The sequence below is a fragment of the Rhineura floridana genome, chromosome 8 (genome assembly GCF_030035675.1).
Source record: "Rhineura floridana isolate rRhiFlo1 chromosome 8, rRhiFlo1.hap2, whole genome shotgun sequence".
NCBI lineage: Eukaryota > Metazoa > Chordata > Lepidosauria > Squamata > Rhineuridae > Rhineura > Rhineura floridana.
Window position 1 is genome coordinate 124,868,120 of NC_084487.1, and position 15,479 is coordinate 124,883,598.

Here is a 15,479-nt window from a genome sequence, read left to right on the forward strand (position 1 = left end):
CTCCCCATGCAAATGATCAATCCATCCTCAGCAAACTTGCACAGTATCCCATTTCTTACCTCCTGGATTAAAAAGCAGAGAAATTCACTAATAGGCAAAAAACCTTGCAGTTTAAGAACATACCTATAATAAGAGGCACATGTAACCAAATTCTTCCAAGCTACACAGCAAGTGGATTGGACTGTGAAAGACCAACCCAAATGGTGTTTGCATTTTGACAAATTTGTAGGGCAGTCCAATGTCTCAGAGAGGAGGTCAGGTCTCCTGCTCCCCAGGTGCATTCACTATAGCTGCCCAATTTCCCTGCTTTTTAAAGTTTGATAGAAATATCTGTGGGCTATAGCTACATTCTTAAACTGCAAGGGTTTTTTGCCTATTAATACTCTTAAAAGTGTCTGTATGGACATTATTTGATAGTGTCAAAATATTCCGTAATTCTGGATGAAATCTTAGAAGCCATTTACACCTAAACAATCTTTAAATTAAGACTACTCCAAATTCATTCATTCAAATCATTTACTCCAAACTCAGTCCTATCATTACCAGCCTTTGTTGCTCCATTAAGGTTGTCAGATCCCTGCTGTGGATGGGGCCACAAAAAGGCAGGTACAGGGGTATTGATGTACCAGGCTGGTCCCCAGCAGGACCCCAGACTCTGAGCATTTGTTTTTGTAAAAAAGTAAATCTCTAGCCACCCTAGAAAGAAAGTTATGAAACAAAACGTGCAGGTACCTTCTAAGCACTTTCTGTGAGATGAGCCAGCCCAGCTGCTCCCACCTTTCAATGTTTTTAGCCAATGAGTGAAGTCAGAGCTGTGACTGACAAGTGTGTTGTTTGGACAGCCAGCAGTAGGAGTTCATGGGATTGGCACAGTTCTCTCAGAGTCCTCTGACTCAGACCAGGAGTGGGAGGCACTTGAGGATGAAGCCTCAGAATGGGGGGAATGTAGAAACAGTAGTAACACAGGAAAGTAGCAAAGCAAGAAGTCCAACATAATACAAAAAGTGTAATTCTCTATCTTTAGAGATGCAAAATTCTTCCAAGCTACACAGGAAGTGGATTGGACTGTGAAAGACCAACCCAAATTGTGTTTGCATTTTGACAAATTTGTAGGGCAGTCCAATATCTCAGAGAGGAGGCCAGGTCTCCTGCTCCCCTGGTGCATTCACTATAGCTGCCCAACTTCCCTGCTTTTTAAAGTTTGATAGCAATATCTGTTGGCTATAGGCACGTTCTTAAACCACAAGGTTTTTTTGTCTATTGGTGAATAAATATTTAGGCCTGACAGATGCACCTTATAAACTAAGAATACACCATAGTATGCATCCCAGAATCCCTCTGCAAAATACAGGGGTTGTTTGGCAAACAAATCAGTATGGAAATCGTTCCCTAAGGAAATGGAATTTCAAAAGGCTGTGGACTAATAGTATATGACACAATGATTTCCATTACAATTCTGAATATTTAAAATTGATTGAGACTACTTAAAGACTTGGCCAAAGACTGTATATATAATGTATGTCTTCTGAGATAACAATTTTCTTTGGGCTACATTCCAATTTTCAAAAATACTGATGTAATTTTGTACTTTAATATTACTCCCAATATTCCTTTGACTCTATTCTATATATTCTATAGTTTATGTTCTAATTTTCCATACGTATCTAATTTCCACTCATTTTCCACTTCAAATTTTTTCCATGTTGATTGCAATTACTTTATTTAATCACATGGGAAGCTGAATTTTGTTTTCAAATTATCTGAAGTACAGCATATGTAGCAGATGGCTGAATGCTAAAGACACACTGTCGCAAGGCATCCTTAAGGAATAGGAAAAGAAACCGAAAAGCAATGGAGTAGAAAATAATTCAGTGATGAATCACTGCTAGGAAATAAACCATACAGTCAAGGCACTTTGAATCTAAGGCAATATACACCTGAGTCTTAAAACACAGTTTTGTTGTAAGTGGAAGGTAGAAGTGTGTGGTATACAGAATACTAATAAATTTAGCTTGCATTTTGCAAGCATATGCACACACATTCCTAGACACTTCTGGAAATCTCCCTTCCACAGCTTGTTCTGTGCTGACTCTATTATGAGGTACTCCCATTTATGAGGTCACTTATTAGAAAACTTCCAAAGGAGCAGCTGTGTTAGTTGCGGTAAAAATAATGCTAACTAATTTTAAATGGCATACATTTTCCTAGACTAGAATCCACTTCATAAGCTGTAGGATGAAGATATTAAGTGTGAGACACTGGTTTAAACTACTATCAGGTAAACTCTTACATTCCTAACATTAAAAAAATTACTTTACTCTTAACTATTATTGCAGTTGTATGCTTTCTGTTTCCTGTTTCAAGGGATGCCTGTTTTCTTCAATATCCTTTAGTAATCACAACATTTTGGACTATGTACTTTTTCAGGTTTGAGGCCTGTGAAAGAGTATCCTAACAATTTTGATGAGCCTGTCAGTCAATCCCATTTGTCTTCCTATATATAACACTAGTAAATGAAGCTTGTGTATTCTGCAAACATAAATACATGTTTCTGCTACTTGAAGTGCCCCTTCTCCTAAACTGAAGTTTGACTCACGCACTTGAAAAGTCAATAGAACTTCCACAGTCCAACATTCTATTTCTCATTTAACTATTTCTCATTCTGTGCCAAAATGTTGGGCTCAGTTGTGAGAAATGTCATATCCTAGTTTTTACTTCAGAAGTAAATATATCCCATTTTTGGACTTCCCTAGTAATTACGGTGTCTTTGCCTACACGTGTACCAAATTTTAGCAACTTGGGCAACCTGGGAGTACGTTAAACATGCCTCAGCAACAGCCTCCCTGAGCAGGGCCAGCCCATGGAGAAAGAACAGGAACAGGAAGAGGAAGCCCCACACTACAGGGAAAACAACAGCCTGCAGGCTGCGATGGCAGATATCCAACCATTAATTGCAACCATTTCATGAGGGAGCCCATTGATCCCACTCCCTCTGTGATGTGTCTGTCACTGGATTCATTACTGTCCATACTGGGAAGGCAAACCAGCAGCAGGCAGGGAGACTTTTCTACTCATGGAGGCTCTCTAATAAAAAAGTAATTGCACTGGAGGGAATTTCAAATAGGATTGATACATTCTCCAAAATGTTTAAGGTCATGGAAGATCAGGAAGGTCATGGAAGATTAAACATGGACATGTTTAATGGAAGAGCAGGGTTCTAAGCTGTGTGGGCAGCCTACACAAGTAGGGAAGACCCACTGCTGCAAACGTCTGCCTCCTCTACACATGGAAGATGATGCAACTGGCATCATAGTGGGGGCAGGGCCAATGGCTTTATCCCCACTCTCTCTCACACACTATGCTAATTGCAGGGGAGGGGATAGATGTAATAACAGGGCTATCATATCACCTGTTTTGGGGGAGAAAAATACAAATGTTTCCCTTTCAGACTTTTCTGATTATTGTTGCGTCTCAGGCTGCACAAGGCAAAGCCCAGTTTCCTAGTAAACGTGGGAGAAGTTTAATCATTTTTGACAGACACTTTGAATTCCTGATTTTGGCAGAGGGGGAGGGGCTCTAGTTTGCTAGGAATCAGTTTAACAATTCTGATACCTCCATCTGTGAGGCCAGAATAACTTTATACACATATTTTATATACAATATTTCTAACTTGTTACAGGGACAATTTATGACCGTGGGTCTTAGCTGAGAGAAGTAAAACAAAATTGTACTCGTCCCCACTTTTCAAAAATAAACAAGTGCCCACCTGTTAAAGCTTGTCAGGATTTTATTTGCAATATTCTTGAACTGAGGAATAATCTTACAGAATCTTGTCAGTTTTGATACCAACATTATGCACCAATTTTATTTTTCTTGGTGGAATACTTTTTGAGATATTCTTGGATTCATGGAAAGCCAGAAAGCAGCACTCTCTTGCGGCTGTCCTATAGCTTCAAACAGAAGCTCTATGAAATAATTTTAAATCTTTTTTTTTTTAAAGAACTGTTCTTATTTGGGACTGATGTTTTACTGTATTCTAAGCTTGTGGACCTTCTTTGGTGCTCAAAGATAAGTATAAATCCAATAAATAAATAAAGTATCTCTTCAAAGTGCTCTCAACCCTCACTTTCTGTGCGCTGATCTGGAGGTAGGCTTCCCTCTTACGTGCTTTCTCTGAATGTGGACAGTGGTCTGAAAAGCAGGACCCCGAGGAAATGGAGGACAGTAGAAACATGGAACTGGAAAAATAAGGATTGGGGCAGGCAAGGAAAGTTTGGGAAATTCTACTCCCACTGCGTATTACTAAAGTTAGTATATGACATATACATGCTAGCATGCCCACCAACATACGTTTATGTCAGTCATACAAGGCTTGCAGGGCAGGGGGAGGAGAAGCAAAGCTTAGAAGAAAGATATTATATAATCTGTAGAATGTCAACAAGTTTCTACTCACTACGCCTCTTGTGGCAATCTATTGACAGATGCCTTGTATGCCACTCATCATCTTATGATTCAGTTAAATATTATTCAACAGAGAAGGTCCTGCACATCTTGTGATCTATCAAGTTCAATACAGCCCACCATCCATGTATTGTGGCCACCAGAAGCTCAATTAACCCACTCTTTATTGCTGGCTCTCTGGGGTGGCACAAAACAGGATGGTTGCCAAGCACCTTGCAAACTTCAGTACAAGGATGGTGAGCTGCATTTGGCTTAGGGGCTCATGAGTTGTACGAGCCTGGGCCAGACTACTATGTGATTGAAGATGTACATATCTGAGCGGGTTGTTGAGTGGCCATAGCCATTTCTGGATCAATTTAAATTTAAAAACCCATTACAAAACAGTATGGGAAATCTTTGGGAAGTAGTATGGATGATTACAGAGTAAGAAAATGATTATGTAAATGTGGGCATTTTCATTCTCATATCAGTCTGATCAGACAGACTCTTCTATCTGAAATCAGCAATTAGACATCATAGCGAGCAACTCCCAGAATAATTAAATCACCCTTTTCAGAGTCAGGTGTTGAGACGGGGTGGCTAACCTGTGGCACGCCAGATGTTGCTAGGGTACAACTCCCATAGTCCCTGACCATTGGCCATGCTGGTTGCCCTGATGGAGTCCAGCAACATCTGGAGTGCCACAGGTTAGCCACCCTGCATTAAGAGTTCACAGATAAAGTGGGGGGGGGGGAGCAGGATACAACTAAAATATTCTTACCTTGCCCAGAGTTTTTCAAATTCTTTTGGATTCATGGGGATGCCACATCTATACAGGATGTCCTTCAGATCTTTTTTCAGAACTAGGCCATTTCCATCACTATCATATTCATGGAAATGCTAAAACAAGAGATGTCTTTAATAGCAAGAGCTACTATATTTAAACACAGAGAGACAGAGAGAACACTTCATCTATGATCCCAAGCAATTATAGAAACTGGAAATGTAAAAAAGGCAGCATGCCTGAGGGTGTATATCCAGAGTACATCACTTGGCTGCCACCCTTGAGCAGCAACTGTGAAGAAGAGCAGACCAAGTGTGGTACTGGCAGACACTACTGGCAATGGAAAGGGAGGGTAGCCTGAGTTGCATAGTGGAAGTGCAGCAATGCGGCCTGTGGATGGTATTCAGAAGAACCCAATGTCATATGCTGCATGGCAGGGCTGGGGAACCTTTTCTGGCCAGCAGGCCAGATCCATCCGTTGGGCCTAATTTGACAGGTGGGTGCAGTTACCCACCTGTCAATCACCTGATGTGACTATTGTATCAGGTGATGCTGTGCTTTGAAACCTGATTGATGAGACTTCAAAGTACAGTGCAGGCTGTTTGAAAGCCCTTTGGTAAACAGCCCCATGTTGCTCTTTAAACTTCTGAAAACCTGAGGCTTCTTGGTTTTCAGAGGTTCAAGGAACAGCACTGGCAGGGAGAAGTGGTTTCCATTCAACAGAAACTGCTTTACCCTCCCTGGAGCAAGGCATACTCCCATTGTTCATTATAGGCAGTGGGAGCCCACCTTGCTTCAGCAAAGAAACAAGCGGGAGCTTACTTTAGGCTCCCGATTGTTCTTTTGAAGCCACATCCTTACCTGCTCCACACCTGCTGTATGACATCAGGTGTAGAGTAGATGGGTGTGGCTTGCCCAAAACAGCCTCATGGGCCAAATGGGAAGTTCAAGTTTGGCTTGAAGGCTGAAGGTTCCGCACCCCTGCTGTATGTATTGCAGAGAGTTGCAATGAAGCAACTATCTCCAAACTGAGCACTGAGAGGCATGGGTGCGCTATATGAAAGCTAATAATATGATATAAGAAACAAACTGATTAAATAATTAAAGACACACGTGAACTGAAAATACCCACCCACATATAAGGCTGCCATGGTGCCTTTGAATAATTTGTCTGCTTCTCCTTCTTGTTATCCCCTGCTGTGGATAAGTAATTACGTTGCATTTTCCTATTACATATGACTGGATCTTTCAATCAGTCCAATGTGGAAGCACAGAAGAATTTCATACTTCTATCTCAGTGGAGGCCGTCTGGTGCATTTCTGCATAAGACACTGCCCTGGGTTTGCCTCTTTCCAACGATGAGGTGTATTCAGAAGAGTAACGTAGAAACATAATGGTATGGGCTCCACTGGAAGTGTGTAATTCCTACTCTTAACTAAACTTTTTGTGGTATAAGAGAATGAAATGTACTTTTAGAGTTACTGCAACTATCAGAGATTTTGAAATGCTACCTTAGAACAAGGCTGGTCAGACTTCAGGTTTGAGAGACCTATTCTGTTTTAGTGCCTCTAACCACAAGCTCACTCCATGAATTTTTTCCTGTACTAGATCTGAGCTTACAGCCCTTTCACAAAGATAAACAAACAAATAAATAAATAATCAACCAATCAATCAATTAACCACTCTTGGTCTCACTGCCCTCACCCTGAAAACTTCCTTTCTTTTCCTCCCTGAAGACTAATGGGGGGGGGATTAAGGGGGGAGCCTTTTTGTTGTTTTCATTGCTAAATAACTGGGCATCTTGCTGATCAACTGCAAGTCACCCAAAAATCTACCCATAGATTCCAATCTAAATGCTGCACATCCCTGCCTAGAGGCTCCAAGTATTGCAATACATTATTTCAAAACTTGATCATTTATCAGCTTTTATTCTAGCTAAATGCTTGTTTTTTTAAAAAAAAAAATACCATCAAAGATGAACACTGAGTGAAGCTCTAAAATTGTTGTTAGAGATGTATATCTGTTTAAAGACTACATGGAGCTTACCACGGCTAGGTCGTTCCATCTGCTTTGTGCTTTGATACTGAGATGGTAATGAGCTTGTTCACAAGCTAGGTCTGCATCCGCTGCTATCTGTTTGGGTCTCAGAAAGAAAGGATTATTATGATAACTAACTGTGGTTTTCTTTTAATGGGATCATTAATATCCCACAAGGTTTGTTTGTTTGCTTGCTTGCTTATTATAGTTTGTACAGATAGCTTTAAAATCTCAGCTTAGACATCTGGATACAAATGAATTCCTTATAAATATTGCCACCCTTCTCCAGCTGCAAGTTAGGAATGATATCTTTAAAACTTCTGTTAATCCCTGTTATCATTTGCAGATGCAGATTGGTCAAATTGCTTAATTGCAGATGAGATTTGAGGGGGAAATATTTATAAATCAAAGCAATAACATAAAAGATGGAGTGCCTCTGAGACCCAAAGTGGCTCAGGAAAATTATTACTTGTTTTCATTGGTAAATCAGATTAGTTGTAACATTATTTTCTTATGGGGATATGCCAAATTGTTCCACTGTGAGCAGATGTTAAAGGTACTGGGCACAATTTAGCACCAGTCCTCTTCAGGTAAGTGCACTTAGGACTGAACAAGATTCCCTTTCCAGAGTTCCCAACAGTGCAGACATAGTTTATATAGGTAGAAATTGTACACACATAGACCCTTTCACAAGCAGTGAACATGGAACACACTCTAGGGACAGGAGAGAGAGCAGTGGCTATGAACCAGTTCCCCCCTCTCGTGTATTCATCATAATGTGTGGAAGCTTTATTTGAGACTTTAAATGTAATCCTGTGCATAGAAGATCAGTGGGACTGGCTGAAGTGGGAAGTGAAATAAAGGTCTGGTGTGGATGTGGCCAGGGACAGCTTTGGTTTAAATTTGGGTGGGAGGCTACATGTGCCTGCTGTAGAATAAAAAGGTGAAGGAAACTCTGAAAAACAACGATACTGTCCACAATATTTTCTTTTTCAAAAGGGGCTTCTCCTCTGCCCAGTGCCCGCCCACCCAATCCCCTCCCCTTCCTGCCCCTCCCCCAGGTCAGTTTCACCTATCCTAAGCATGATTGCACAGTAGTAAATCCCACTGAACTCAAAAGGCATGCAAATGATCAAACCCCTCCTCATCCCTCCTAACCCCTCTCTTGCCCCTCCCCATCCCCTTCCAATACTCTCCTTTCCCCCCTCCTCCCCCCCTCTGCTCTCCACCTCCTCCCCCATGGACAGTTCTACCTATTCTAGGACTAGGACCTGGGAGACCAGGGTTCGAATCCCCACACAGCCATGAAACTACCTGGGTGACCCTGGGCCAGTCACAGCCTCTCAGCCTCAAAGAAAGGCAATGGTAAACCACCTCTGAATACCGCTTACCATGAAAACCCTATTCATAGGGTTGCCATAAGTCGGAATCGACTTAAAGGCAGTCCATTTCATTTTCAAGCACGATTGCAAGGGAGTAAATCCCACTGAACTCAATAAGCATGCAAATGATCAAACCTGCCCTCCCCTCCTCCTCCTCCCTCCCTTCCATCACCTCTCTTTTGCCCCTTCCCTCCCCCTTCCTTCATCCTTCCCCCTCCCCTTCCAATCCCCTCCTTCCCCTTCTCCCTTCTTCTCCTCTCCTCTCCCCCCTTTCTCTTTCCATTTACTCTCCCCTCCCCCTCCCCCATTGTCAGTTTTAGCTATCCTAGCCATGATTGCATGGGAGTAAATCCCACTGAACTCAATAAGCATGGAAATAATCAGATCAGCCCTCCTTCCCCTCTCCTCTCCCTTCCTCCTCTCTCCCATCTTCCTTCTCCCTCCTCCCTTGCCCACTCCAAGCCTCCCTCCCATGGTCAGTTTTACCTATCCTAAGCAAGACTGCACGGGAGTAAATCCCACTGAACTCAATAAACATGCAAATGATCAAACCTGCCCTCCCCCTCCTGCCTGCTCCCCTCCTGCCTGCTCCCCTCCCCATCCCATGTGGTCAGTTTCACCTATCCTAAGAATGATTGCAGGGGAGTAAATCATTTTCCTCCTCCCTTGCCCACTCCAAGCCTCCCTCCCCATGGTCAGTTTTACCTATCCTAAGCATGATTGCACGGGTGTAAATCCCACTCAACTCAATAAGCATGCAAATGGAAGCATACTTGGAAGAATTTGGTAACGTGCTTCTGAGCATATGGGGAGTGGTGGCAACACCTGCAATCAGCCCAAACAACAGAAACAAGACATGTGCTGTGTTGATCTCGTTTTAGCAGGGAGGAAGCAACAATATTAAAACAGTTGATATAGTATAGATAGTAACTTAAAAATGTTTGATTTACTATGCAATTTTAGTGAAGTTTCCTATAGGAAATCATTTTCTTTTGATTCTGTTTCTGAGAATATGTGATGTACAGCAACACTTTGTAAAAAAACTGCAAAAACAATTGTGGAATAATGGCACTGACTGTTCTGCAGAATAGTTTCCAGTGGACATGAGGAGTGTCTCAGTTTGCACAAGATAAAACAGTGGGAGGTGAAATATATTCTAGAAAAATTCCAGCTATGCTGTATGTTTTTAATTGATCATGCCCACCTTTCCTCGCAAATTGCCTCCTGCTGATCTCAGAGGATATCCTCCCCGAATCTCAAAACGGTTTCTGCCCTTCCAGGGAGACAGTGGACATGATCTTCACTGCACAACAATTTCAAGAAAAATGCCGGGAGCAGAATCGACCTTTATATATGGCTTTTATTGATCTGACTAAGGCCTTTGATACTGTGAATCAAACCGCTTTCTGGCCCATCCTTCTGAAAACTGGATGCCCTTATTAATTTGTGAATATTTTGCGACTCCTTCATGACAACATGACAGCAACAATTTTGGATAACAATGGCTTTCAGAGCAATCCATTCAGAGTCGGATCAGGTGTAAAACAGGGATGTGTCATTGCTCCTACCTTATTTGCTATCTTCATTGCTATGATTCTACACCTTATTGAGGGGAAACTTCCCACTGGTGTGGAAATCACGTATCGAACAGATGGAAAGCTTTTTAATCTCAGTAGGTGAAAGCAAAAAGTAAGGTAATGTCAACCTCTGTCGTAGAACTTCAATATGTCGATGATGATGTAATCTCCACACATTCAGAGAAAGATCTTCAAACTATCCTAAATGTCTTCACAGAAGCATATGGAAAGCTTGGGCTCTCACTTAATATTAAAAAACCCAAAGTGCTTCATCAACAGGTGCAAACTAGTCCTTCTGTAGCACCATCAACCCAGCTTAATGGTGTGACGCTGGAGAACGTTGATCACTTCCCTTATCTTGGCAGCCATCTCTCTGTAGAAGCTGACATCGATGCTGAAATTCAACATCGTCTGAGCTCTGCGAGTGCCGCATTCTCCCGAATGAAGTGTAGAGTGTTCGAGGATCGGGATATTCGCAGGGAGACCAAAATGCTTATTTGCAAAGCTATTGTACTACCGACCTTACTGTACGCCTGTCCCAATTTCTTGAAAGATTCCACCAACGCTGCCTCCGGAAAATTCTGAAATTACTTGGGAAGACAGACGGACTAATGTTAGCGTTTTGGAAGAAGCAAAGGCTACCATTGTTGAAACAATGATCCTTCAACATCAACTTCGCTGGACTGGCCATGTTGTTCGAATGCCTGACGACTGTCTTCCAAAGCAGCTACTTTACTCCCAACGTAAGGAAGGAAAACAGGGTATCGGTGGACAGCAAAAGAGGTTTAAAGATGTTCCTAAAGTGAATCTAAAAAAATGTAACATGAACATTGAGAACTGGGAAGTCTTGGCCCATGAACATCCCAAATGGAGGTTGACTATTATCAAAAATGCTGTGGACTTGAAGAATCACGAATACAAGGTGAACAGGACAAATGAGCTAAGCAGAAGGCACGTCAAACAAATCCTCATCACGACCATCTTCCATCTGGAAACCTATGTCCTCACTGTGGGAGGCTGTGTGGATCCAGAATTTACATCCACAGTCACTGATGGACCCACTGTTATAATAATATAATAAATAATAAAATAAATAATAAAATTTTATTTGTTAGTCACCTATCTGTCCGAATTAACGGACACTCTAGGCGACTTACAGCAACAACAAAATACAATACACAATACAATAAAATACAATGCACAATAGAATAAAATACAACCACATTCATCAATTAAAACTAACATCAAAAACATCAGTTAATACATTACAAAATAATCTAGCTCGAAGTTCCTGTAGGCCTGCCTGAATAGCCAGGTCTCTAAAGCTCGGCGAAAACTCATCAGGGAGGAGGCATGTCGAAGATCGTAGGGGAGAGAATTCCAGAGGGTGGGAGCCACTACCGAGAACGCCCTCTCTCTTGTCCGCACCAGCCGAGCTGTTTTGGCCGGTGGGACCGAGAGGAGATCCTGCGTGGCTGATCTTGTAAGGCGGCTTAATTGGTGATACTGGAGGCGGTCCTTTAGATAAACCGGGCCGAAACCGTATAGGGTTTTAAAGGTCAATACCAACACCTTGAATTGGGCCCGGTAAACCACTGGTAGCCAGTGCAGATCTATCAACACCGGGGTGATATGTTCCCGGCGACGGCTATGCGTAATCAAGCGTGCCGCCGCATTCTGCACCAGCTGGAGTTTCCGGACCGTCTTCAAGGGTAACCCCACGTAGAGCGCATTACAATAGTCTAAGCGAGAGGAGACCAGGGCATGTATCACTCGTGGGAGAAGATGGACAGGAAGGTAGGGTCGCAGCCTCTGTATCAGATGTAATTGATACCAAGCTGCCCGGCTCACTGCTGAAACTTGAGCTTCCATGGACAGCTGGGAGTCAAGAATGACCCCGAGGCTGCGGACCTGATCCTTCAGGGGTAATCTCACCCCGTTAAACACCAAGTCGATGTCTCCCAACCTTCTCTTATCACCCACGTGTAACACCTCGGTCTTATCGGAATTAGCTTCAGCCTGTTAAAGACCTTATCAATCTTACTCGGCCACGGGTGATCGCCAATGAATGAATGAGTTTAAGCATAGCAGGCCGAAAACATGCATGTTGGGCAGGCCAAGTTCCTTTTTTCCACCAGCTAAAGTCATTGCTTAAGTAGCAACATATTGTAATCAGTCTCATTTTACATCAAACTGCAGTTTCAGATTCAACAGTTAATAAATAGAAATAGATCATAACCTCCAGGTTGAAACACAAAAGGCTATCTTCACCATCATATGACACTGACCAATACAAAGGCTTTGAAAATAATAAAAATAAATTTGACACAGATTTCTTGGATGAATAATGAGAGAAATATAATTTTCTAGGTTAGATTCTCTGTAGAAACAGTAGTTACACAGGAAAGAAGCAAAGCAAAAAGAACACCAAGAAACATACAAAAATGTAATTCTCCATCTTTGGAGATGGCAGGTGTTGCCACCACTCACCATATGCTCAGAGGCACATGTTACCAAATTCTTCCAAGCTACACAGGAAGTGGATTGGACTGTGAAAAACCAACCCAAATTGTGTTTGCATTTTGACAAATTTGTAGGGCAGTACAATATCTCAGAGAGGAGGTCAGGTCTCCTGCTCCCCTGGTGCATTCACTATAGCTGCCCAATTTCCCTGCTTTTTAAAGTTTGATAGAAGTATCTGTTGGCTATTACATTCTTAAACCGCAATGTTTTTTGCCTATTAGTGAATTTATTTAAGACGTGTATCCAATGTGTGCACACGGCATTATAACAGTTTTTCAAGACACGTATTTCCACATATTCAACTATAATTGCCTTTTACTAGTTTGTGGCCAGTGACCCAATCTCCCACAATATTCAAAACTCATAATTATGGTTAAAGACCTTATAGGATGGAGGGGGTAACTAGAGTATTTTAAGAGAGGTTCCAACCTCCATGTGAAACCCTGCCAAGTATACTGCAAAAATTAAAAAAAATGAACAAAATAACTCATATTGCCTTTAATCCACGCAATACTTTACACTTTTTAAACTAAATCTAGCACACTTCAGGAAATGAAATATCCAATGGAATTAGCATCTTTACTAATTGCTTTACCGTCAGATACTCAGTTTTTATATTTATCCTTTTAAAACTTTTTTAACAGTTGATTTTTTAAAAAACCGAAAACAAACCACCACCCCTACAGGCAATGTTGTATAATCTGGTACTGATATTTAACTAAAGCCAAATCTTTATTGCTTAGTGAAAGGCCATCAGTAATACAGTAAAAAGTGGGACACCACTCAAAATATGATGGGCAATCTAATAACATTGATATAATATAAACATGTGGATTAATCACAGCTTTTTAGCCAGGAAAAAACAACTTACAAATAAAAGAGCACAAACAAATAAAAATGGCATACTAACAAAAGCTTCAGCAATAAAATTAAAAAGACAGCCAGCATCAAGAATAACAGGACAATATATTCAGTAATCACTCAACGTTAAAAGTTCACCATGACAAGCCAGTTTTCACTTGCATTCTAAAAGCCAAAAGAGTAGGAGCCAGACAGACTCTGTTCAGGACTTCTTGATCCTGGGTGCTACCTTTAAGAAAGTCCTGTCCCATAAATCCCCCAAACTCGCCTCAGAGCAGAGCTTAAGCAGGCAGAATCATGTGAGAGGAAGCGGTCCATTTACTCATTCGTCTTCAGCTGGTGGGTCACAACACCAGCACTGCCACCAACAAATATATGGTAAAAAATGAAGAATTGGGTCCTACAATACATGTTTGGATTTAAGGATTTTAAAAGGTTGACTACGTTAGCCCAAACTGTATAGGACTTTAAAGGCAATAACCAACAATTCAAATATATGTTTACACAAACTGGTCTGGATTTAGATACATCAATTTGTACAGAATATAAAAGAATAAAATCATTTCCTATTAGCTGTTATTTCTCTGGCATTTAGTGCACTGAGTGGGGGATGCTTGCTGAAACAAACAGAGCTCAGGTACATCTCAAAGGTCTATGCTATTCAGTTAAATGCACTGATTAACCCTTTATATTTATTCATACCGAACATTCTCCAGCAACGTTTACTCTTTAACCTTTAAATGTGAATAGGGATCAAAGCTAGGCAACCCGTCACAGTCCAACCCAAGTTAAGAACTTTTAAATTCAAGTGAATTGGATCAATTTTAGATGGATTACACCCATTGTTTCTATTTATACGCTTAAGTTGATCATTCACAAGAGCCAATAAAATCAACCAAAAAGAAGGCCCAGGCATGATGCCAAATAGGACCCATGCATTGTCAGTGATGGGGTCTAGAACTGTGATGCTTTTCAGTACAGAAAATAACAGATTCTCTGTGAGCTGATTATTTCATCAGGGAGAGATCAGGTTCTGCACTTGAACACAACATGATAGATGGAGTGCACTCAGTCCTGCCCAAAATCTTTGTGGACAAAGCCATTGCATTAAAAATCCTCATATTAAATCCATGTATAAATCCATACATCTAAAAATATAGTTAAGTTAATGTTCAAGAGTTGCAGATGCTCTTTGTTTTCATTAATATTTCTCACAGATGGCATAATAAAAACTACATAGCTTTCACATTTGATACTTCTCAGAACAAAAGCTGCAGGCTGAAATGCTAGTTATTAGCAAAGAGAAAGCCACAAGCAAGAGCTCAAATCTTAAGGCATATGTTTTTGTCATAATGGTCAGCAATAAAGTGGGAAGATATTTTTAGATTTCTGAAGTTGGAGCAGGCTTGCTTTACGTCACCTGCTACCGCATCTCCATGTTTTCAAGCACATTAGCTGTAAGCCATTTTAGATGTGATGAAATGTGGAGGGGCCAAGATGAACGTTTAACTTACAATTCTCATTCCCTGATCTTCCTCACCTCATGAGAAATAGTTTTTTCATATCTTCCCCAGTAGGAGACACATATGCTCCCACTGTGGGGATAACTTTCTTATCTCCCAACTAGCGAAAAGAAATAAAATTAAGTTTGGATGATCTCAGAGCACTATTCAGGTGTTCAAAATCTCTCATACAAAGAGGAAAAGGAAGGATAAACACACTAGCTCTACTCTCATCACCATATCCATTGCCCATCACAAACTGAAGGGTGACAGTCTATATCAGGGATCCTGCTCTACTTGTGTAGGCTTCTTGTATGATTTAGGACTAGGGATATGTGAATCCCATGCTTCAGGGGGTCTGAATTCTCCCTCC

At 41.2% G+C, this 15,479-nt stretch overlaps 1 protein-coding gene across 3 annotated transcripts in view; it reads right to left on the reverse strand.

The window, feature by feature from the left end:
- The window catches only part of EFCAB6 (EF-hand calcium binding domain 6), a 201,289-nt gene that overhangs the window by 83,650 nt on the left and 102,160 nt on the right, over positions 1-15,479 (reverse strand). For 2 of the 3 annotated variants that reach the window (XM_061582355.1, XM_061582357.1), the window contains 2 exons: positions 7,271-7,367; positions 5,222-5,340 (listed from right to left, as the gene is read on the reverse strand). In XM_061582355.1, coding sequence (XP_061438339.1) covers positions 5,222-5,340; positions 7,271-7,367 — 216 coding nt within the window. The remainder of the gene's footprint in view (positions 1-5,221; positions 5,341-7,270; positions 7,368-15,479) is intronic. The other variant, XM_061582356.1, reaches the window with a different exon arrangement.